This window comes from Syngnathus typhle, linkage group LG1, assembly GCF_033458585.1.
Source record: "Syngnathus typhle isolate RoL2023-S1 ecotype Sweden linkage group LG1, RoL_Styp_1.0, whole genome shotgun sequence".
NCBI lineage: Eukaryota > Metazoa > Chordata > Actinopteri > Syngnathiformes > Syngnathidae > Syngnathus > Syngnathus typhle.
This window is the reverse complement of record NC_083738.1, coordinates 13659922-13681331: the sequence shown is the minus strand read 5'-3', so window position 1 is coordinate 13681331 and position 21410 is coordinate 13659922. Positions and strand designations below refer to the sequence as shown.

General features: G+C 41.4%; 3 protein-coding genes across 6 annotated transcripts in view; 2 read left to right on the top strand and 1 right to left on the bottom strand.

Moving 5' to 3' along the window:
- urp1 (urotensin-related peptide 1) overlaps positions 1-21410 on the bottom strand; it is a 39568-nt gene that overhangs the window by 9318 nt on the left and 8840 nt on the right. The window lies entirely within an intron of this gene.
- Positions 745-10670, top strand: cul4b (cullin 4B). 2 transcript variants are annotated; one of them, XM_061291118.1, is made up of 21 exons: positions 745-1119; positions 1224-1652; positions 3204-3319; positions 3405-3508; positions 3616-3685; positions 3998-4071; positions 4149-4311; positions 4404-4493; positions 5241-5323; positions 5413-5480; positions 5789-5907; positions 5985-6177; positions 6248-6352; positions 6436-6546; positions 6639-6724; positions 6955-7062; positions 7154-7267; positions 7970-8075; positions 8157-8329; positions 8409-8561; positions 9740-10670. In XM_061291118.1, the coding sequence occupies exons 2-21, from the start codon at positions 1475-1477 to the stop codon at positions 9833-9835; spliced, it is 2310 nt and encodes a 769-aa protein (XP_061147102.1). In that variant the 5' UTR covers positions 745-1119; positions 1224-1474; the 3' UTR covers positions 9836-10670. The 2 variants fall into 2 exon arrangements, with proteins under 2 accessions (XP_061147102.1, XP_061147093.1); XM_061291109.1 differs by having other exon boundaries at positions 745-1652.
- Positions 10922-21232, top strand: lamp2 (lysosomal-associated membrane protein 2). Of its 3 annotated transcripts, none has more exons than XM_061291139.1 (9): positions 10922-11082; positions 12473-12588; positions 13340-13550; positions 14538-14699; positions 14767-14987; positions 15075-15194; positions 15798-15852; positions 15939-16109; positions 20383-21232. In XM_061291139.1, the coding sequence occupies exons 1-9, from the start codon at positions 11037-11039 to the stop codon at positions 20523-20525; spliced, it is 1245 nt and encodes a 414-aa protein (XP_061147123.1). In that variant the 5' UTR covers positions 10922-11036; the 3' UTR covers positions 20526-21232. The 3 variants fall into 3 exon arrangements, with proteins under 3 accessions (XP_061147123.1, XP_061147114.1, XP_061147132.1); XM_061291130.1 differs by lacking the exon at positions 20383-21232 and adding an exon at positions 19527-20376; XM_061291148.1 differs by lacking the exon at positions 20383-21232 and adding an exon at positions 16761-19380.

Sequence of the window (21410 nt, the reverse complement as noted above, 5' to 3'; positions counted from 1 at the left end):
TTAGGATTAGTTAAAACAGGGGTCACCAAACTACGGCCCGCCGGCCGGATACAGATCGAGCTAAACGGACCAACACCTCGGATCTCGCCTAAGAATTGCCACAACAAATTTTACTCCAGACTATGACGCACTAGCAAACTTTAACAAAAAAGACAGCGGTGTCTACAAGCCTACTGGAACCTACAAAAGGATTATAAGGAAGGAACACAAGAACTTTAAGAGACTGCTCATATGTGTCAGAGAGATTCTGCTCTGACAACTGAGCTGAACTTTTATCTGTTAAGATTGTGCATGGCACAACAGAAAGTTAATGCTCCATGGCTTTCTTTTCTATGAAGAACCCAGAGAGAGTTATTTAGTTATTATTTATTTCCTGTTTTTTCTGTGAAGAACTCAGAGAGGGTTATTTAGGTATTATTTATTTCATTAATAGTGTTATTATTTGTTTACTGGCTTTTTTTTCTGTAAAGAACCTGGAAAGGGTTATTAAATAACCGTTATTTGGTTATGTCTGGCTTTCTGGAAAACAATAAAAAAAATTAAGCTCCCCTACGATCGTCACACTTTTTCTGTTACAAACTGACGCCGGCCCCCCATCAGAGAAGGGAAAAGTTATGTGGCCCTCACAGGAAAAAGTTTGGGGACCCCTGAGTTAAGAGCACTCCATCGTAAACAGTACGTGTCAAATGGCGCCACCTTGTGGGTAAACAGCCAAAAGGGGGTGGAACACGTTGGTGCAAAAAGTACTTTTGTACAAAGTACTTCCGGTCGGGTCACTGAGTAGTTTTTCTGAGCCGTTTTTCTCATTGTTACCAGTGGCTTCTTTCCTCCTGCGTGAAACCACTCGTCTCCCAACTTTAGTCCTTTCATAGGTGTTCTTTTTGACGGGCTCCTTTTGTCAGGTGTTGTTCGTCGGAGGACTCGACAACGCGTTTCAAGACGAGAAGAGGAAGCAATAGGCCACCATCTTTCTTTCGGATGCCAGCAGCAATAACAAGAAAGAGAGCAGGCTAGCTGCTAGTGGATCTTGTACCGGGACAATTTACACTCTCCCATCTTTCTCCTCCGCGGGATAAGGAAAGCAAGCTGAGGACGGATTCGCGTGGAGCTCTAGATACGGTCGTCAACGTTGAGCTCGTCCTTCTCGCTTGCTTTGGGAAGTTTCTGATCAGAAGACTGGCTGCTAAGATTTAGTATTCCCCGTTCTTTCATGTTTCCAACAGGTTTATCTTCCCCTAACCCCCCACCACCGCCAACCCAAGAGGCAAGAGCAGCGGCTACTAATGTCAAAAACGACAGTGGCAACATTATATCTTCGAAGAAGAGGAAAATAAACGGCTCCGAGAGGGAAGAGACCAGCGACACCATCTCCCCTTCGCCTCCCAAGACCCTCACTTCCTCCTCGTCGCCGGTGCACATCCAGAAGAAGTTGCGCTTCGAGGACTCCGTGGACTTCATTGGGCTGGATGTGAAAATGGCCGAGGAGGCTGCTGCTGCTTCGTGCTCCAACAACAAAAGCAAAGCTGTGCTCCTGGCCGCCGGCGTGGGGGGCCACCATGCCAACGGACTGACCAAGAGCGTGGCGAGCTCCGGGACCTTCTCCAACAGCAAGCCCGGCGCCGCCAAGAAGCTAGTCATCAAGAATTTCAAAGGTACTCCTAAATAATAGACATTATAATGCCACACTGCACACCATTTGCGCAAAAATAAAACACAAGACTAACGCCTTCTTGGAAAGGATTTAAAAAATACTTACATATGCCACAAGATGGCGACAAAACAAGAGATGATCATAAAGCATCAACACCGTGTCCCTGTCTGAATACTCGAACTTCCACCCAGCGATGCTCCCCTATCATTGCCAGCATTTGCAGATGAAATAGAAACACTACAGCTGTGTAAGAGCAGTTCTGCAATTCCATTAACCTTCATCCACCTTATTCCCCAAGGCTGTGTTATGGAAGCAAATATATGTGTGACGTTCCATAAGACACTGGAAATAGGAGAGAGCCATTTGTTTTACAGTAGCTTTCGTTGCATGGATCAAATTGTTTGAAGTCAGCAATCATAATTCCCCACACCATTTAAAAAGTGTCTTGCACAGCTTTGGAACTTGTGACACTAATGTTTCAAAACCTGTAATGTTTTGAACTTGCACTCTGGACGAGGAGAGTATGTTGTTGTCATAATTGGTTACAGTGATACCTCTGGGTGAGGCGCATTGAAGAATTAAGCCGCAATCCCATTTAGCAGCGAATAATTGCGAATGTTGTATTCTTGTCAGGTTCCTTCAAGGTTGCAAATGTTCACCACACCGTCGGCCGACATTTGCCTTTTACTCACTTGTCACAAGGGAATTTTGAAATTCCCCACTCAGTGACATTTCTTTTTTTTATATATAAATTCCTTACCTGGATGTCAATGAAGCGATGGGATGGATTCTAGGCTATAGGCTATTTTTTTTTTTATAAATGTCATGCGGTCGACTAGTAGTAGCTTACTTTGGTGACGCCCCTGACCACGGTTGCTGTAATGCTGAAACCTTGTAATTTACTAGTCGTACTGAAACGTACTGAAACATTTTGGCAGAGCGCTGTGTACAACTAGTACGGAATCAACAAATTCATCAATTGATCCATACATAAGGCGCTCTGCATTATAAGGCGCACTGTGTTTTTTTTTTTAAGTAAATTATAAGCTTTTAAGTGCTCCCTATAGCGCGGAAAATACGGTAGTCATGCCGGGAGAGTGAGACACAAAGGTGACGTAATTGAAAGGTGACACACAAGTTCACGTTTTGGACACTACATGAATGTGTCAGGCGAGCTAACCCAATACCCCACAAATCAAAATAATATAGCCAATAGAGGGTTACGTCATACGGAAGACGTTTTTATTTTGCACTACAACATATACTGTTATATCATACAGGTCTAAATGACTATTCAGTCTTTAAATTATTCAGCTCAAACAAGCCACCTACATCTGAGGCACATCAGTATTAGCCTAAATCACATACAAGCACCAAGTTAAACGGGTGTGACATCACACATGGTCAAACAATACTGGTTGTTTGTACACAGTAGTTATTTTTAGTTTAGTGTCAAATTTGGTAATATATGTCTCATTGGACCTGCGACCATCTTGAGGATAAGCGGTTCAGAAAATGTTGGCATTACAATCCTGTGTTGTTCTGCACCCAGAAAAGCCCAAGTTGCCAGAGAACTACACACAGGAAACATGGCAGAAGCTGAAAGAGGCAGTGGAGGCCATTCAGAACAGCACATCCATCAAGTACAACCTGGAGGAGCTGTACCAGGTAGCGTGTCCTGCCTTACCACGCATCGCTTTCTCGTCTTTTCCCTCTGCCTAAACTTCACATGCTCCTCTTAACCCTTCTGCAGGCTGTTGAGAATCTGTGCTCCCACAAAATCTCTGCCAAGCTTTACAAACAGCTGAGGGCCGTGTGTGAAGATCACATCAAGGCCCAGATTGACCAATTCAGAGAATATCCTTTTTTTATTATTATATTTTCCGTGAGGCAGGTCTGTTAAATTCTATCATAAATATACTAACCTGTCAGTAACATTACGTTTGCCTTAACATCGTTCTCACGGGTGCCCTGGACAGTGTCCTCTTCCTGAAGAAAATAGACAAGTGCTGGCAGGATCACTGCAGACAAATGGTAGGTTTTAATGCTTTTGGGTGTTTTGTACTTGCTTTCTTACAATAGGTGGGTATTGTCATAACATTGAATTCAATTGCAGTAGGTAGAACACAACTGTTTTCCGATCAGAAATATCACTAGTGTTGTGTTGCACCAAGTACTGATACTAATACCTTATCGTAAATTTTAGGCGACAAAAATAATGTGACACCATCATTTCCAGAAGTTTTTTTAATGAGTGTGTATATAAAAGAATTTGGTTTATTTTGTGGAATGGCGGGATGCAAAATTGCTTGATGTATTTTAATCTGAATTTTCTTTTCTCCACAGATAATGATCAGGGGTATATTTTTATTTTTGGACCGTACCTATGTTTTACAAAACTCTATGCTGCCATCGATTTGGTGAGTTGTCTCCAACCTATTCTTTTCTATAAACTTCCAATGAATTTCTTGCTCATAAGCCTGCTCATCTTGCACAGGGACATGGGTCTGGAGCTCTTTAGGTTCTACATTATCAGCGACCTGAAGGTCCAGAGTAAAACTATCGATGGTATTCTGCTCCTCATCGAAAGGGAGCGTAACGGCGAGGCGATAGACCGCAGTCTGCTGAGAAGCCTATTGAGCATGCTCTCGGACTTGCAGGTAACTCAACTGTATAGCAATATTATACTGATGGCTCCCCTCTTTCCACCTGTTGACGAATGACTTAATTGAAAATGCTCTAATTCCAACAGATTTATCAAGACTCCTTTGAGCAGCGTTTTCTGGAGGAGACAAATCGCCTGTATGCTGCAGAAGGCCAGAGGCTGATGCAGGAGCGAGAGGTTAGCTATGCGATTATAGTGTTGTCAGTATGAAGAACTATTCAAATATGACACTAAACTGTCTTTTTTAAATTTGTGGCCAGGATGTTTATTTACCGTGGCGCAAATGGGTTGAGGGGGGGCTTCTACTGGGGCAGGATTACCTTATATAAAAATTATTGTTGAATAGTAATACACGTTACCAGTACATTTCAAATTATGTCAAGAGAAAATGCATCAAAATATGAAGGAATACTCTTCAAAATACTTCATTCAGTCTTTTACCACAAAAAATCGCTCTAGTAGACCACAAGAGTATTCTATTAAAAGTTGTAGTGATTATTTTGTAATATGAGATTCATCGTAGCTCATAGCTTGGCATGATCATCATCAATTGTCTTTTCTAGTTAGTTGAAAGAAATTGCAAGCATTTCCTTCATAACCCCCCCTGCTTTATGTGGTGTGTTAAACATTCATAGAATACTCTTTTAAATTTACAGTTTTCAAAAAAATTATTGTAGTACATCAATAGACAATTTTGTTAAAACTAATCATTTTTTTAATGGTTCAATTGTTATTTTAGATTTGACCACATCGTTGTCATTTTTAATTTTCTTTCCTCATTTGTTGAAGAAAAATCACTTAAAATCACATCGCAGCAAACCTAACTGATGGTCATTTTGACTCGAGTCAACAAAGATGGTTCCCTGCCTTGTTGACAGCTATTCAGTAAATCTCACTGCCTGCCTTGCCACCATATGCTTACAGGTACCCGAGTATTTGCACCATGTCAACAAACGCTTGGAGGAGGAGGCAGACCGAGTCATTACCTATTTAGACCAGAGCACACAGTGAGCGTTCCACTTCACTTTGTCTGTTCATTCTGATTAAATAAATCAAAATAAAAAATATGTCTAAATATTGCTTCTTTACATTGTAGAAAACCTCTTATTGCCACAGTGGAGAAGCAGCTGCTAGGCGAACATCTCACAGCAACTCTGCAGAAAGGTAAGCAGTCGCTGGAATGGGAAAACAATTACATGCCCCAATAGAGTACACCAGAAACAAATAATTTAAAATAAGACCTTATTCAGTTTATCATTGAAGAGGTTAGACAACCCAAGGTCATGATGTTTGGCACAGAGGGCGGTCCCAAACATAAATGCCTCACCAAACCCTGTATTGAGTTGGGTGATTAATTGATTTTATTTTAAGGTCATATCTCCCAGCTCTACTATTTACTATCTACTATTATTGTGACATTTTCCATCACACCACCCACCTTCATTTTGACTGAATGTGGATTTTTGCTCCAGGGCTGACACACCTGCTGGATGAAAATAGGATTCAGGATCTGTCTCTCCTCTATCAGCTCTTCAGCAGAGTGCGAAGTGGCGTTCAAGTCCTCCTGCAACACTGGATAGAGTACATAAAGGTACATGTAGTGGGAGACGCTATCTTCTTTGTTTTGAAAGTTTGAATCTCACAATGTGCTCCAAACACATCCTGCAGGCGTTTGGGAGCACAATCGTGATTAACCCTGAAAAAGACAAAACAATGGTGCAAGAGTTGCTAGACTTCAAAGACAAGGTGGACCATATCATCGATGTGTGCTTTATGAAAAATGAGAAGTTTGTGAACGCCATGAAGGAGGCTTTCGAAACATTCATCAACAAGCGGCCAAATAAGCCTGCAGAGCTCATAGGTGAGATAATCTGCATAGCTGAAGTCTTAAATGTCTTCTTCTTGTGTCTAAATGTCATTTATATTTCCAGCCAAACATGTGGATTCTAAACTGCGAGCTGGAAACAAAGAGGCAACAGATGAAGAATTGGAAAAGATGTTGGATAAGATAATGATTATATTTAGATTTATCTATGGTAATAATTAACGAGGTTTATAACAGTGGTGTTGTACTTTGTGGTCATGGCTGAGTATATATTTTGCTTTTGCTCTCTTTTAGGTAAAGACGTTTTTGAGGCCTTTTACAAGAAGGATCTGGCCAAGAGGTTACTTGTCGGAAAAAGTGCTTCTGTGGATGCTGAGAAGTCAATGTTGTCCAAATTAAAACATGGTAAAAAAAATACAAATAAAGCAAATGTTAAATGAAGTATTGAAAAAAGAGGAGGTTTGTATGGTTTGATTGACTCGATGTTTTCATTTTAGAGTGTGGGGCAGCATTCACCAGCAAACTGGAGGGGATGTTCAAAGATATGGAGCTTTCGAAAGACATTATGGTGCAGTTCAAACAGGTATGAAGGCACAAAAAATCCGTTGTTTCCTGTAGCTAATTAGCTGCCGTTCCCATTTTCAGAGAAAAGTGACAGGAAACGAATAGGTCAGATGGGTTCAGATGAGTGTTGCACACTGCAGATGTGTCACAAATACTACGTCATATCGACGTACAAAAGAGACCCTGGTTGAATTTGAAGAATACTTGACCAAAGCATGTTCATCTCCTGCCATGTCGTATGTCTTTCAGTATATGCAGTGCCAAAACATCCCCGGTAACATCGAACTGACTGTGAACATCCTCACGATGGGCTACTGGCCCACTTACATCCCCATGGAAGTGCATCTTCCTGCGGAGGTTAGCAAATATTTATATAATAGCTGTTACATAACTTGGCGCGTATGTAATAAATGCGTTGTCCTGAAATGCTGCTATTAAATGCGTCCAGATGGTGCGCCTGCAAGAAATCTTCAAGACCTTCTACCTGGGCAAACACAGCGGCAGAAAACTGCAGTGGCAGTCGACGCTTGGCCACTGTGTCTTAAAAGCTGAATTTAAAGAGGTGGGTACTTACTTTTTAGAATACAACAATGAGCCACTGCCTTTTTTCCCTCAACTTCAACCCCTGCCGCCTATACAAGAATTTGTCATTCAAAGTCCATTCATCTTCTATTTTTTTTTTTGAAGGGGTAAATACCTTTGCTGCATTACTACGAGATAATGAAATAGAGTGGATGCGACTATGTAACAAGTTGGCTCATTAGTTGAGTTTAGCTAGCCGCCACAGCAAGGATTTACTATTTGAAACACAAAAAGTCACAATAACTGACCAGGATTTTAGCTTTGGCCGCAATGCGACGTATGATTCTAGTTAGGGTAATTCATTTTAAACCAAAAACAAACGTCAGAATTTCATCCCATCAAATGAGCAGATGTCTGTCTTGTGTGCTTAAACAAGGAAATGGGAATATGCAGAAGAGTTTCTTGCCACATCTTTTTAAAAACACCAACATCTGTCAGTCATTCAGGTAACAGTGACATCATAGCTCTGCTTGGCCTACGTTTTAGAGGCACCTCAGAGGAGGTTCTGCAAAGCCGTTCCATTGTTAGTCCATCGCTCCCAAAAAATGTCAAAAGTGACCACTGAGGGCGGAGCAAGAACTTTTTGCTGTGGAACTAGTGCAATAGAAAAGACCAAATTCTCCGCTAGTCTGATGAACTTCCTCGTATGGTTGTATCAACTGTAATGTGTTTCTCACACCAGGGCAAAAAAGAGCTGCAGGTGTCACTTTTCCAAACTCTAGTGCTGCTGATGTTCAATGAAGGGGAGGAATTCACCCTGGAGGAGATTAAACTGGCGACAGGAATAGGTACGCTTGGTATAGCCAACCTCCCATTGCCACGTCGCTGTCATTGCGCACAACTAATCCCAGGTGTCATGTGGTCTACAGAAGACGGTGAGCTGCGTCGCACTCTGCAGTCACTGGCATGTGGCAAAGCGCGTGTCCTCACCAAAATCCCAAAAAGCAAAGATGTGGAAGATGGGGATAAGTTCTCCTGCAATGACGAATTCAAACACAGGCTTTTCCGCATCAAAATCAATCAGATCCAGATGAAAGAGACGGTACAGCTTTTGGGTCTCACGCTCACTGTCCTCACCGGGCATGTCAAGAGTGAACTTGCAAATGTTTGTGTTGCTTCAGGTGGAGGAGCAGGCCAGCACCACGGAAAGGGTCTTCCAGGATCGACAGTATCAGATTGATGCCGCCATCGTGCGCATCATGAAGATGAGAAAAACTCTGAGCCATAACCTTCTCATGTCAGAGGTGTACAACCAGCTCAAGTTCCCCGTCAAGGTGATGAAGCCTTTTAGATTTGAGGAAGAATGCTGCAAAGCAAACAGTAGTGCTTTTGTGGTTCATATGCACAAAATGATTTCACTGACTGTTCAGTTATCAGTAGCTTGCTGTTGGTCAATACTGAACATTCCAGCTTTTGTTATTCCTCCAGTCAGTCAGTCAGTCCACTATTGCACCGTGCTTTATTTACAGCCAATCCATCTAATTTAGGTGCATCGATACAATCAATTGAGATCCAACACAGAGGGATCTTGCTTTATAATTGAGTTCCATTACAACAACGCAACGTAATCCAAATTTGTAAGCAACAAGGCATGCACTTCAGACTATGAGTAAATTTCACTTCTACTTGGGGAACCCCTTTCTCTGATTGTCTGACAAGTTTAAGTTAAAAATGCCCGGCAATGTCTAGAGCACACCAAAATTTGGCAACATCAATGTGTGAGGGGGAAAAAATTAACTATGGTCTTGATTCTTTCGGTTCCTGTGATAGTTTTGGACAGTTAGTCCTCTGGGGGAAATCAGTACTGGCAAAAATGTTGATGCCTATGAAATTGATCCTCAAAGTTAAATAATGATTCTTTTGGTCATTTCGGGCGCTGTGTTTGTAGCATTGGGCCAAAAAAGAAACCGGTGGTTTTGATTAGCAGACCCCCATGAGGAACAGAGCAGCGACTTTGCAGCAAAAACAAGTTAATACAATGGTTACATTCTATTGTGCCAAAATATATTAGTGATAGTCAAGTCATCTGTGGCCGCCAATTCGATCAATGACAGACTCATTGAGCAGGGGGGTATTCCAGAAAGCAGGTAAAATACGTATGTTAAAGTTGGCCTGTTTTCGTCCAGATTTCCATCAAACTTATTTGACATATGTGCCAGCCCTGGACATGTTTTGCTTACACCATCAATAAACAACAATCAGAAATAAACACCGCTTGCCATCCCACTTAACAGAACTCATTTGGACTGACACATGAAACAGTATAGAGTCTATTTGGCAGTGGGTATTTCACATTAGGACCACCACTACAGCGACAATGGTAAACACATTTACACGAGTCCCTCAAGCTCTTCCACTGCAGTGTACTTATGTTGTGTAATACATTTCATATTTGCGCATACATTAACTGTGTGGTTCAAATCCTGTTCCTCCTCTTTGCTTCTCCATGCAGCCTGCTGACCTAAAGAAGAGGATAGAGTCTCTCATCGACAGAGACTATATGGAGCGTGACAAGGAGAATCCCAACCAGTACAACTATGTGGCTTAGAGAACAAACAAATAAAATTGAACAGTGAGAGAGAAAGAGGTACAGATGGTCATGAGTGATCCTCCGCCTCTATGAACCTTTTTGCCCCAGTGGATGTTAATATGTCATTGTCAAGCCAGCTACCGGCGAGCAGAATGGATTCCGCTCCACAGGATGTTCGTCAGGGGGTCCAAGATTCTGTGGACTGCGCCTGCATCAAGAATTTTGTCCATACTTCTCAGTGCCTCTGAGCTCACTGGACAAAGGATGCACACATAGACACGTTGCTGTTTTTTTTTTTCTTTCTTTCTTTTCCGTTTTTTTTTTTTTTCAAGCGACAGAAAATATTTATTTTCAAACTTAAGTTTCCTTGTCCACACATGCTCTTTGTTAGAGTCACTTTGTCCAATTATTTTCTTTAGTTTGGGGGGAACAGTTGGGGGTTCAGCACCTTGTAAATGCCGATCAGCCCCTATCAAATATGAGACTATTGGGCTACTTTACTCGGTGACTGTGTCAAATTCAAGTTGTCAAAACTGACACAAGACAGAAAAAAAGGAGCACTTCGATTTTCATGCTATATTTTGTATTTTTGTTTCGCTTTGGCTAGGCGACACGACATTTTAACCTGCTTACAATCCACAGACTCCCCTACCCCCAGTTTAAATGCCAAAAGCACATTTCATCGTCATTTTCAGCCTCTCACATTTTTCCCTCTTCGCCATGTTACGCACTAAAGAGTTCTGTTCGGCTTGCGGGAAGTGATGAGTGTTTTGGCGTACAACATGAAAGAATAAACATCTTTGTACAAACATGTTAGATTCTTTGCTTAAGATTAAAGTTACTTTCATGTAGAGGTTTGCAGTACTTCATTCGATTGCATGGTTTGAATTGATTGTGCAGAGACGGAAGAAGTTGGATTTGTTTGTTTTGGGGGATGCTTTTCATAACAGTCTTTTGGAGGTTTTGTTTTTGGAATCTGATGAAAGTTCCCCGGCCTTGTTTTAAAATGACAAAAGTGCAGTGAAAAATCCCTGACAGAGGCAATTATGGGAGGGAGTCCACACCTCCTGCCCTTGTGACCTGTGACCTCGTCATATGACTTTATATGTGACGTACAATCGTGCATTTCCTCATACTGACGGCAGTGCGTTCGCCAAGTCCCAAGTTCGGCACCGACTGCTCGGCTCTTGTTTTATTCACCGCCAAACAGCAGGACATCATGTTTCAATACGGAACGTTTGCGATTTTCTTCGTATTTGGATTTGGTAAGTTTTGTTAATTTGATGTGCATTTAGTAATGAAATGGCGGTAGATCGCAAATAGAATGTGCGAGCGTCGGCCTGGTGCTTTATTGAAACCGTGATGAACCATTTATTTAGCCACACACATTTTAAAACATTTATCTGCAAAACCTAAAATACAAGTAACAATCAAATGGCGATTGCGTCAACTCAGCTGACGTATTTAGCTGTAGCGCTAATTACGTCAACAACATCGCCACTCGAGTATCGCAGAAGACGCGTGAAGCTAAATTTACACGCCCTGGTGTATAAACACATTCATTTTGTATGGGCAAGGCAACACTATTTTCTAGCCAAACTATAATGTGACTGCAATGGTGAAATCTAGCTTTGCTGGTGTCACTTCGGTAGCGTCACAGTAGCGTAATGGCTGGCTAACGCTAGTTTTGTAAGCTAAAGTTTGCGTTAATGATTAAACCCCAGCTTGTCTAACCACCCTCAACTTCGCGTATGCAACAATGCAAACCGCACAACAGTATTTTTTATTATTATTACTGTGCGTGAAGTAAAATATAACAGTGCTCGTTTGTTAGCATGTTGGTGTTTAAATGGGGCAGCGACCTCATGAAGCGCTAACAGGCGAGAAAGTTACGTTAATTTTTGCAGTACAGACTCCAAAAAGATAATATTTCGCTTCGAAAAATGGTTCAAATGTTTGCTTTCGTTGTATAAAACGTATTTCTGTCGCGGTGAAGCTAATTTAGAACAGCATGTTCATTTTGGGCTCTCCTCGCTCACTGACGCCTATTCTCTTACCATTTAGCGTTATTGATCTTTACGTAATCCTTAGAATAGTCACGTCAATAAATAAGTGTGTTGGACTTTCTGCCACAATTCCCCGTGTTGCTATCTGTTTTGACTGATTTTGCAAAACCCACCTCTGTTCTGTGCTAATACAAACAAAACCGATCCAAAAGATTAGAGTCTTCTTTCACCAGAATCCTTTTTTTTCCTACTCTTTCCCTTTAGTAATCAGTAGTAGAACATGGGTTGGTCTCACCACAAACACCCGTTTCTGACCCAGAAGTGATGAAAATGAACTTTTTATGAAAATAAATGTCTACCTGAGCATTGATTTCTACGCTAATATTTTTGCTTTGGAGTTAGGTTTAGGGTTAAGCGTAACCTTGGGCTCGCTACTGGCGGATTCTGTTCAAAGTTGTGTTACTGCAAAGCAAAACATTTAAAAAAACAACACACATTTCGTCCAATAATGGTCAAGGGGCATTTTATTCACTCAACTGAGGGAGCTCAAGGCATACCTTTCTGATTGATTATAAATGCAGTTAGTTTGGTAAGGCATGACTGTAAATGTAGGGAAATTAGTGACATGCGTTTCAATTTCTCTTTACAGTGTCCCATCTGTCACTTGGGGCTGAGGTGAAGGTCATGGACAAGGATGACAAGTTGTGTCTTTACGCCAATGTCACGGCCAACTTCTCTGTGTTGTATGCGACGTCAGAGAACAAGGTAAGTTTGATGCCATTTTCTACTCTTGTTGCATAGCAACTCTCAAAAATGATGAGGTGTGTACTCCCCAAGATTCTTGCTTGTCAGCGGTTTACTTGTGTTTTCCTGGTGCACATCCTGTCACATGCACTGGTGAATTATTGGGCTGCAGCTGAAAGAACTGTAGGATTGCTGTTACCGTTGAACCTCTAAATTGGAACTCAATCAGTTTTGTGACACTGAATACAAAATGCTGTTTGTAAATGAAAAGGTGAAATGTCAAGTTAAAAAAAAAAAATCAATCGCCAAACTGCCTGGCCTTATTTACCAACGTACATGACCAGTTTCCTCACCCCATACCAGTGAGAATGAGACAAAAGAATTGCTAGAAAATAAGATAGACTAACTGTATTTCTGATAATTACATAGTGGTTGCAAACTTGGCGCATTGTCGTTTTTATGTCTGGCACTATTGTTTCTTTTCACAGCAGTCACAGAGTCAGTGGCTCGGCCAAACTCTGTTGACCACATGCAAAGATTTGTCATTGTAATTTATGAATGCATGTTTAACATTTAGGATTATTGGCACTGACTATTTTTTCAGAGCAGATCAGGGAGGGCAAAAAGCAATTTTAACACAAACCAGGATCATTTGCTCAGGATAATAGTCTAAAGACCTGGCCTTTGCTGACTTGGATCAGGAAGAGGAAAAATGCTCAAATTGTAGAAAGTGTGTACCCCGCTTTACTATTTATGCTACTTCTCACCACAGAGTGAGCTAGCCACGTTTGAGCTTCCCTCCGAAGTCACGTCTACCGGAAGCAAATGCAGCAACACGACTTCAACCCTGAAGCTCAACTTCGGAGCGGGACACTCCTGGAGCGTGAACTTCACTCTCAACGGGAACACATACCAGGCGGATTCCATCACGTTTTCCTACAACCTCAGCGACTCCACCATCTTCCCTAAATCTGCATTGAACGGTAATGTCGCCAATACACAAAGATGCGTGCTGGACACCTTGAGCAGTTGGGTGTTAGCAAATTAGCAACACGCCGCGTTTAGTGCTGGCTTGTTAATGACTCAAGTGCTCTATGGTGAGTGCAATTGACACACAGGAGGAACAAGAATCTAACAAACAGGTGACGTTTGGAAAGTGAACACGGATAACAGGGTTAGCTGATGTGAAAAGACAAAGGCGCATTTCAGAACTTAAAAAAGTAAGGATAAAATAATGTGCAATATGCCCATTCCTCTTGTACACCCGAAATCAAATTCCCTCTTGGTCTTTGTCAGAGCCCATCAGCAGGAGACAGTTTCAAACAGGGTTAGCACATTTGCCTCAGGGTTCTGGAGTTTCAATCTGGGTTTTGATCTTCTTTTGTACATGGTCTCCTCATGGTTGCTTGGGTTCTCGCCAATTATTTGGGTGTCTTCACACATCTAGAAACACGCATGATGGATGGGTTTACTGACGACCCTTGCCCAAACATAACTGGGCTGCAGTAGACCCACGTATATCAAATAGAAAATGGATGGGTGTCATGTAATCCTAATCAGATTAGATGAATGAACCACGTGAAAGATAATGATGGTTATTATTTCCTTGTGGACACTTGCAACAAGATGGCGAAAAGGCTATGACAAATGGTTTAAATGACAGAAATGTTTTTGGGTGCACATGAAACTTCAGAGATTTAAATAAAACAACTGGAACAAAAGCCTCATGGCTGCATAAGGCTTCACCTGGCCACTACAGGTGGCCCTTGGCCCTGTCCACCTGACAGACCAAATCTCCCAGAGAAAATGGCTCGTAGTGATGGACTGCGACACGTTCCGGCTTACTGTTTGCACATATTGGGGATACTCTGTGACCGTAGACTCTTTGTCAACCGAGGCTCCCCTTTTGTTTGTATGCAAGCAATTAAAAAGTCGATTTTTCATCATACATCTCCTCCTTCTGCCTTCAGACACCCTCTCTGTGGATGTAAGGCCTCAAATCACCGACGTAAGCATGGACACCTGCTACTCCTGCATGAGTGAAGAGACCATCAGGTCCGACTCAGTCAACCAGACCCTGTGGAACGTGCTCATCCAGGCGTTCATCAGCAACGGCACACAAAGCAAAAACCGTAAGGGTGGGCTCAACCTAATGTCAAAAGACATCCTCTTACGGACTGCACCTCCCTCTCTTCGCAGTGACCACCTGTTCGGCCGACCTGCCCACCACACCCACTGCCTCTCCCACCACAGTGGCTCCAGTGACGAACACCACCACCAGTATGCCCACTCCGCCAACAACCCCTGCCCCAACCCTCCCCACACCCACCACTGGGAGGTTCAACATCAAACCTGATGAGAACAGCACAGCGTGTCTGATGGCAAACTTCGCCTTGCGGATTGGCGTTGAGCTCGGCGAGGTGTGTGAGCCCCCCCCCCCCCCCAACACTTAATTTTTGAGATAGAATGTAGCCACTCTGATTTTCTTTTTGTCCTTTCTGCTTTAGAAGTATCAAGAGATGAACTTGGATCCCAACGGGACCACCGCGTCTGGATCGTGTGGCGTCAACACTAGTGAGCTGGTGTTGGTATCTAACACCTTGACTATCATGCTCACTTTCACCAATGTAAGTTCTCTTGCGGCATTGTCTGGTTTTGTGCCTCTTTGAGGCATCCTAGATTCACAAGGAAGCAACGGACTAAAGCTGTAAAGCAAAAGAGCCTTATGGACTATTTTTAACATGGAAATTAAGAACGACCTTTGGAATTACTTTACAATCATGAACGTGTGCAATGTTTTCAGGTAATTTAACAACTCGACATTACAAGTTACAGTTTATGGACGGTGTCCGTTACAGAGATAAAAAAAAAATATAGTTTCATTTCAAATACCGTTTCTTATGTACACGTGTAGTAGTTCTGTTTTTTTTTACTCTGTTTTATTGTTCGGCGAACGTGGTCTTGCTGTAATAAGGCGATTTCCATTGGGTTTGTATTTCAATGTTTGAGTCCAAAAAGATTTTTGTAAAGACTTTTAATTTTTGATAATTGTAGTTTATTCGTTTTCATGTTATTGATGATGTTATTCTCTAAATGCATCTTCAGCTCTGGTTTTAGTTATTAGTGTTGGTGTACCTAATGGAGTGTCTGAGCACTCTGTGTCAGTAGGATGTATTTTTATGGGGTATATGTGCGTTCTTGTCTTTGATCCGACTATTTTTTTCTGACAGGACACCAGAAAATTCCACCTACAGGCTGTGAATGTCACCGCTAACCTGAGTTCTGGTAAGCCAAGTCGTTTTGTTTTCCTCAAACGCATTGAACACATTCTCCAAGCAGGAGGAGGTTAATATCGTGTTGTCTGCTTTAAGGTGTGGTTTTCTCTGAGGCAAACAGTAGCTTGAGTCTGTGGGAAGCAGCGGTGGGCAGCTCGTACATGTGCAACAAGGAGCAGAACTACACCATCACCACCAAGCTCACCATCTTCACCTTCAACCTACAAGTGCAGCCTTTTGCTGTGAAGAAGGGTGTCTTCAGTACAGGTACTCTCTCTCACCTAACACTCGTTAAAGCAGCATTTACAAGTTGATTATTGTTCAAGTCTGCCGTTAATCTTTAACATGAGAAGCTCCCCATTCTGCTAGAAAACATAACCACTTCTAAATGTATGGGTTTGTTTTTTGTTTTGTTTTTTAGTGAGAAAATTCTTTTTTCGAACAACCTTTTTTGACACATTGCTGCTTGCGTGAAGTGAAAACAAAAACAGCAGCAGTAGCCGATCCACTTTACGCCATATATTGAACAGTCAAGCTTAAAGAAAAAAAAAAGTGAACATATACAAAGAGCTAGAGTAAGCATAGATCCAGATATTCACACTAAAGATAACCCAAAAGACCATCTCAAGACACCTCCGCCTCCTCCTCCATTATAGTGCCATGACACATTGCGGCTGTCACTTGGGGGCAAAAATTGGAATTGTTACTTGATCGTTGCAATGTAATTCCAGCCTTGGTGTTCTGTGACCAAGGGGAAGTCTGTTCACTTTCATTAACGATACAAGCAGAAATGAGGATCAAAACAAAAATTGTACCTTCTGCTTCTTGGGAAAGCATTTATAGCTTGTAGAGAGCATGATGAGTTAAGTAGAAACAGGGCAGAAATGTGTGGTTGACTGCCTTTCTTTTCATCTGCAGCCCATGAGTGTCCATTGGACGACACCAGCATCTTAATCCCAATCATTGTCGGCGCTGCTCTGGCTGGCTTGATTCTCATTGTAGTGATCGCATACGTGATTGGTCGGAGAAAGACCTATGTTGGATATCAGACGCTTTGAGAAGCCACTTTGCAAATCAGTCACAAAATATGACAGAGGGTCCCCCCAAGCCTGGTCCTTGTATTCATGTGCAACAAACTTGATTGGCTCTTGACAATTCAAACCCTTTTCATTGAAATCAGAAATGTGCAAAGTTGTTTTGAGGGTTAAACATGCACACTGAGCATTTCTGAGAGTTTGCTGAGACAATAATGTGGTAGTTTTTCTTCAAGGACCAAACTTGTCTGTTCCCTGTGTTTTGTTTTTCTGTTTTCCATTTTTTTGTTTTTGTGAATGAGCAAATGCAAAGTTGTTTAGCCCCGTTCAATACAAAACATACAACTCTATGTATATTATATAAAATCAATAAAAATAGCCTTCCACTGCCTTTTCAATTTCTATATTAGAAGTCATTTTGTTTCCTTTGGTCAATTTGGGGGTGACATTCTGAAAAGGTTTTCCCCAATATTGAACTTTATTGAGATGCACCTGTGTAATGCAATTTAGCAATGCTGCGGGACTATATTCAGCTCACCGTGACAATTTTGCATTTGCTCTGCCGACACTCCATGTTTTCTTGATTTCATCGCTTGCACATTTCTTACTTTTACTTTGATTTATTTTCATTTGTATTTTTCATTCCAATCATCCAGGGGTGGGGAACCTATGCCATGTGGTCTGTATATTGCCTGCCATGAAATTCCACAAACAAATCCTCAGAGGAACTGTTGGAGAAAAAAAGCTTCAAATCATAAGTAATTAATTTCAGAAAGGTTCCCCACCCCTACTTTGATTTATTTCATTGATGCAGAATATTTTCTCAGGAGTCAGATGCAAACCCTTCACCTAAGTGCAGAAAATGAAGTTAGTTTAGTGAAGGCGCGCTCCACTTGGATCGCATAGAAAAGAAGCTTTAGCCAATGTTTGCCCCCGCAGAGCGGGAAAAAACATTAGATTACACAATTGTGAGAGACCTTTATATTCTCAGACCAAGAAAGAGGTTAGAATGTGTCAAGCGTTTTCTGCTCAAAGGGTTTGTCACACTTGGCACGAGTCAGAGAAATCAATCGAAAGAGTCTTTTCTGCCGTAATTGTTTGTGACATTAGGTGAAAAGGGATGGTATTGTTTCATTTGAGGATGTTTGAATGCACTAAAATGCTCTTTTACGTCTATTTGTGTTTGGAAATCGTTACCTGATTATTATGTATTGTGATCCAGGCTCTGAAGGCTGCAGGGGCCCCAAAATGAATGTGTAACACAGTCATGTGTTATTGGTGGTCTCGGAATAATCTGAGCAGGAGGTACAGATAGACAGAAGCTTTCCATGGCCGCCTTGTTGGGCCATAATGGTGTGAAAGGTGCTCAGCGCCACCCTCACCTTGACTTTGTGTGATGTTTAGTTTTTCCCCCAACTTGCACCGCAGCCAGCTCAGAGCCTCAGGATAACAGTACTGTGTTTTAGTTCTTTTTCTATTGTGACGATAACAAGCCAGTGTAGTGTGACTCATTTATGCGGAGGAGAATTAGGGCCTTGCTGAAAAGAAAATACAAGAATAAAGTCGCCAAAAAAGCTGTAACAGTGACAGTTTTTTTTTTTAAAGCAGAGTCGTAAAGTGATGACTACAACTGAAAAGTTGGGTTCCGGTTGAACAAAAAGTTAAAATATTTTGAGAAAGTTTTAATAGTCCATATTTTAAAAGTCATAAAGCCTTAAGCCGTATAGTATGGAAAACAAACATCATTTTTTGGGGGGGGTCAGATCGCAATTATTTTCATTAGTTTGTGGTATCACATTACTTTTGCCCCTGCATTATAACTTAATGTTCATATAATTACATGTTTCTCCTCAGAGAATTATGACTTCTCAAAAATTATTCACTCTTATTCCAACTTTCATCTTAAGTTAACTTTGGGTCAAAGCTAAAACTTCTCCTCATAGTATCACGAACACTCATTCATTGCTGTCTCCTAGTATTACGTCTTTTTGCCATTTGTTGTTAAATTGCAGTTTCCCCCTCATAGTGATACTACTACCCCCCCCCCCCCACACACACACACGTATATTATAAATAGTTACAGATTTCGCCGTAATTCGTTAACTATATTCTAATTGGATTTAAATCTTTTCAGCATGGCCCAAATACGGCTTTGTATGTTCCGACTAAAGGAGCAATTGTTTGTTTGTTTTTTGTTTTGTTTAATTTGCACCGTAACTTTGCTTCTCCCAGGGTTGTGTGTGAGTGTTTAAACAGTTGCAGTGTTGTTACTCTCAGCTTTATGCCATAGAGAATAGTGCCTTGCTCAGTGCAAGCATTGGCTTCCATGACTTAAGCCGACATCAGGTTTATTTTTTCTCCCCACCATCTCGCAAGTTCATCAAAAGGGAATCTGTCTGTATAACTGTCTTTGTTTTGCGCTCACATCCTGAGTTATGCAGTGTCAAACTTGATCGTTTTAGTATTCTGGAGGTTTATGGAAATAAAAGTGTGCTGCTGTTCTAGCCCTTCTGAGTAAATGTTTTTTGGGAGGGGGTGGGGGGGTGGGGGTACCAGAGACCCCACCTTTTTATACTAACCCATTCTTCACTCCCTTAATCCCCACTATTCTATGAAGACATTAACCTCTTCTCTCTTCACTTTCATCTAGCTGAGGAATGCCAGACTGACTCGGAGAGCTTCATTGTTCCCATAGCTGTTGGTGTTGCCCTGCTTGTTCTCATTCTTATTGTTCTGCTGGCCTACTTCATCGGAAGAAAGAGAAACATGGCCAGTGGTTACGAGTCCTTCTAGAATCGTCTTTTTCTTTTTTTTAATTATGATTGAGAGGGAGGTGGGTGTTTTGTAATCAAGAGAATCACCCGCGTACCTCCGCGCCTGAATTAGCACCACTGTTTGGTGCAAGCTTTTCTTAAAACGCACTTTTCCTTCTTGCTAAAGGACCATTTGACATTAGGGGAATTATACCACTTGTGGCGAACAAAACCAACTACATTAGCAGATTTTTGTGTTGAATCTTGTCATAGAACAGTCATTTTGTGGCTTTGTTATTGAGGGAATATTTGTCGTCCCCTTGATTCCATAAATTAATTTGATTGCTCCTGAAATTTGACCGATTTATCTTGTCTATAAAAACAAAAAGAAACTAGCGAAGGACTATATCTTAGTCACAATTGTCATAAATACGCCTTCGCTCGTGAAAATTTAGGCACTTCATTGGGAAAACATTCCCAAACATGTCAAATAAGTCCACTCATGCATGTGTGTACAGAATGATGCCATTTTTATGGTCTTGATTTTCACTTATCACATTGTCGATTCTTTGTGGAAATTTGGTCAGGTTCTACTGTGTGAAACTTCTAACCATGCTGAGGATTTTTTATCATTCCTACTTTTCTCTTTTTCTTTCCCACAAAGCTTTCCCCCCCCCAATTAATCACCAGTGCTAACCTTACTCTCTCTTGTGTGTGTGTGTGTGTGTCTGTGCTTCCTTGTATGCCACTTAGCCGAGGAGTGCTTCCTGGACTCTGATTTGAGCTTTTTGGTGCCTATCGCGGTGGGCGTGGCCCTCAGCTTCCTAATCGTCCTTGTCCTTCTCTCTTACCTGATTGGCCGGAGGAAGAGTCGTACTGGCTACCAGTCTGTGTAAAGCTCACCCCCTCAATCAATCCCCAAAGTTCTTTTTCTAGCCTTCCCCTTCAAAAGTAACATTTAGCTTTAGCCCTTGTGTATCCCAGCTACCTCCACACTGGTTGTCTCTTCCTCCTTTGCCAATGACTGACACAGCCAAACCATTTCAAAATGCTTTGTTTGACTCAAGACTGCATGTCTACTTCCACTCCCAAACTGAGAGGGTCAGTACCCTCTCTGCCCTTTCAATATTATACACGTGAATGATTAATCGCTTGTCCAGAATGAAATCATTTTCGCTGTCGAATGACTTGAATGTACAAGCAAACTATAGCCCCATGACTTGTATGCCAGATAATTATTTTTTTCTAAATGCACACCAAATTAAAATGAACTCTTGAAAGAGAAGGCAGACTAAACATTTTACCAGCCCTGCAATCACATTTTGAACAAAAGATGTGACAAAGAATGAATACTTATTTTGTGCTTAAATCTCAACATAAATATTTTCTTAATTTAATGCATCTATTCTTCAATTACAGACACTGCATTGCAATGTAGTTGATCACGAACCTTCCACCACACAGTTTTGTGCCTTTCCGTTAGCCACCATTCAGTTGCTTTGCTTGACAACAAAGTTATGTGATGATGATTATGACCTTGTCTTAACAAGTGTGTGTGGTGGAGCTAGGGGGACGTATTAAATAAATGAAACTTTGTTTCTTGCTTTGTAGTACTGTTGTATGTTTTTTTTTTTTCTTTTGTGGCCTGAGATCATGTGATTGAAAATGAAAGATTGCCAGACTGCTCAGTTGATAAGCTGTTATCCAACCTCCTCAAAATACATGAAATGGAGAAGAATAATTAAGGACAAATAAAGGAATATTTTAGGGCTTGAAAGTTG

Excerpts from the sequence above, each read along its gene's own strand:
- cul4b (XM_061291109.1), top strand. The coding sequence starts at position 1,211 with ATGTTTCCAACAGGTTTATCTTCCCCTAACCCCCCACCACCGCCAACC. Across the intron at positions 6,725-6,954 it reads TTATGGTGCAGTTCAAACAG|TATATGCAGTGCCAAAACAT; the intron begins GTATGAAGGCAC and ends TATGTCTTTCAG. Across the intron at positions 8,330-8,408 it reads AGATCCAGATGAAAGAGACG|GTGGAGGAGCAGGCCAGCAC; the intron begins GTACAGCTTTTG and ends GTGTTGCTTCAG.
- lamp2 (XM_061291139.1), top strand. The coding sequence starts at position 11,037 with ATGTTTCAATACGGAACGTTTGCGATTTTCTTCGTATTTGGATTTG. Across the intron at positions 14,700-14,766 it reads CGGCACACAAAGCAAAAACC|TGACCACCTGTTCGGCCGAC; the intron begins GTAAGGGTGGGC and ends CTCTCTTCGCAG. Across the intron at positions 14,988-15,074 it reads TTGGCGTTGAGCTCGGCGAG|AAGTATCAAGAGATGAACTT; the intron begins GTGTGTGAGCCC and ends TTTCTGCTTTAG.